The sequence below is a fragment of the Penaeus monodon genome, chromosome 29 (assembly GCF_015228065.2).
Source record: "Penaeus monodon isolate SGIC_2016 chromosome 29, NSTDA_Pmon_1, whole genome shotgun sequence".
In the NCBI taxonomy this organism is placed as follows: Eukaryota; Metazoa; Arthropoda; class Malacostraca; order Decapoda; family Penaeidae; genus Penaeus; species Penaeus monodon.
Genome location: NC_051414.1, coordinates 31,709,542 through 31,710,113, shown reverse-complemented (window position 1 = coordinate 31,710,113; position 572 = coordinate 31,709,542). Strand labels below are relative to the sequence as shown.

The 572-nt window shown below is 42.0% G+C and overlaps 1 protein-coding gene across 1 annotated transcript in view; it reads left to right on the top strand.

The window, feature by feature from the left end:
* Positions 1 to 517, top strand: part of LOC119592168 (holotricin-3-like) — a 730-nt gene extending 213 nt beyond the window's left edge. The window contains exon 2 of the mRNA XM_037940991.1: positions 155 to 517. Coding sequence (XP_037796919.1) covers positions 155 to 385 — 231 coding nt within the window. The 3' untranslated portion in view covers positions 386 to 517. The remainder of the gene's footprint in view (positions 1 to 154) is intronic.
* The last annotated feature ends 55 nt before the right edge of the window (positions 518 to 572 follow it).

Sequence of the window (572 nt, the reverse complement as noted above, 5' to 3'; positions counted from 1 at the left end):
ACTACAATATATTTTTTTTCAAGTCATAGATATATATCCAGATAAATTAAGTAACTGATTCTTACTATTCAAAATAATTCAGATAAATGATGTAACTCATTAATATTATTTCAGATATCTAATAAAATATATCCAAATGATCCCTTCTTTACAGCTGTCACTGTTTCTGGTCGTGTTGGTGACCCTGTCTGGCCTGATCGGCTGGGCCAGCGCCATGCCTCACCCCGACCCAGAGGCTGACCCAGCTGGCTTCGGCAGCTTTCATGGCGGAGGTGGTCATGGCTTCCACAGGGGCCATGGAGTTGGACGGGTTCATGGCCAAGGCTTTGCCAGGGGTCACAGTCGTGGCTTCGGTGCTCGCCATGGCCAAGGCATTTACGGATAATGAAAAGGACGCCAGATATCTACCACTACAATCAACCCACTTGCATAGCACAGAAGATGCAATGTATTATTCTACTATAAGGTGGAATTCATCACTTTGTTTTAGAAATAAACTGCAAAATCAAAATCCTTACTTAAGTTGTTTTCCAAACTCAAAGAGAGTTAATCTCTTCTTTCTTGCCCTTCTA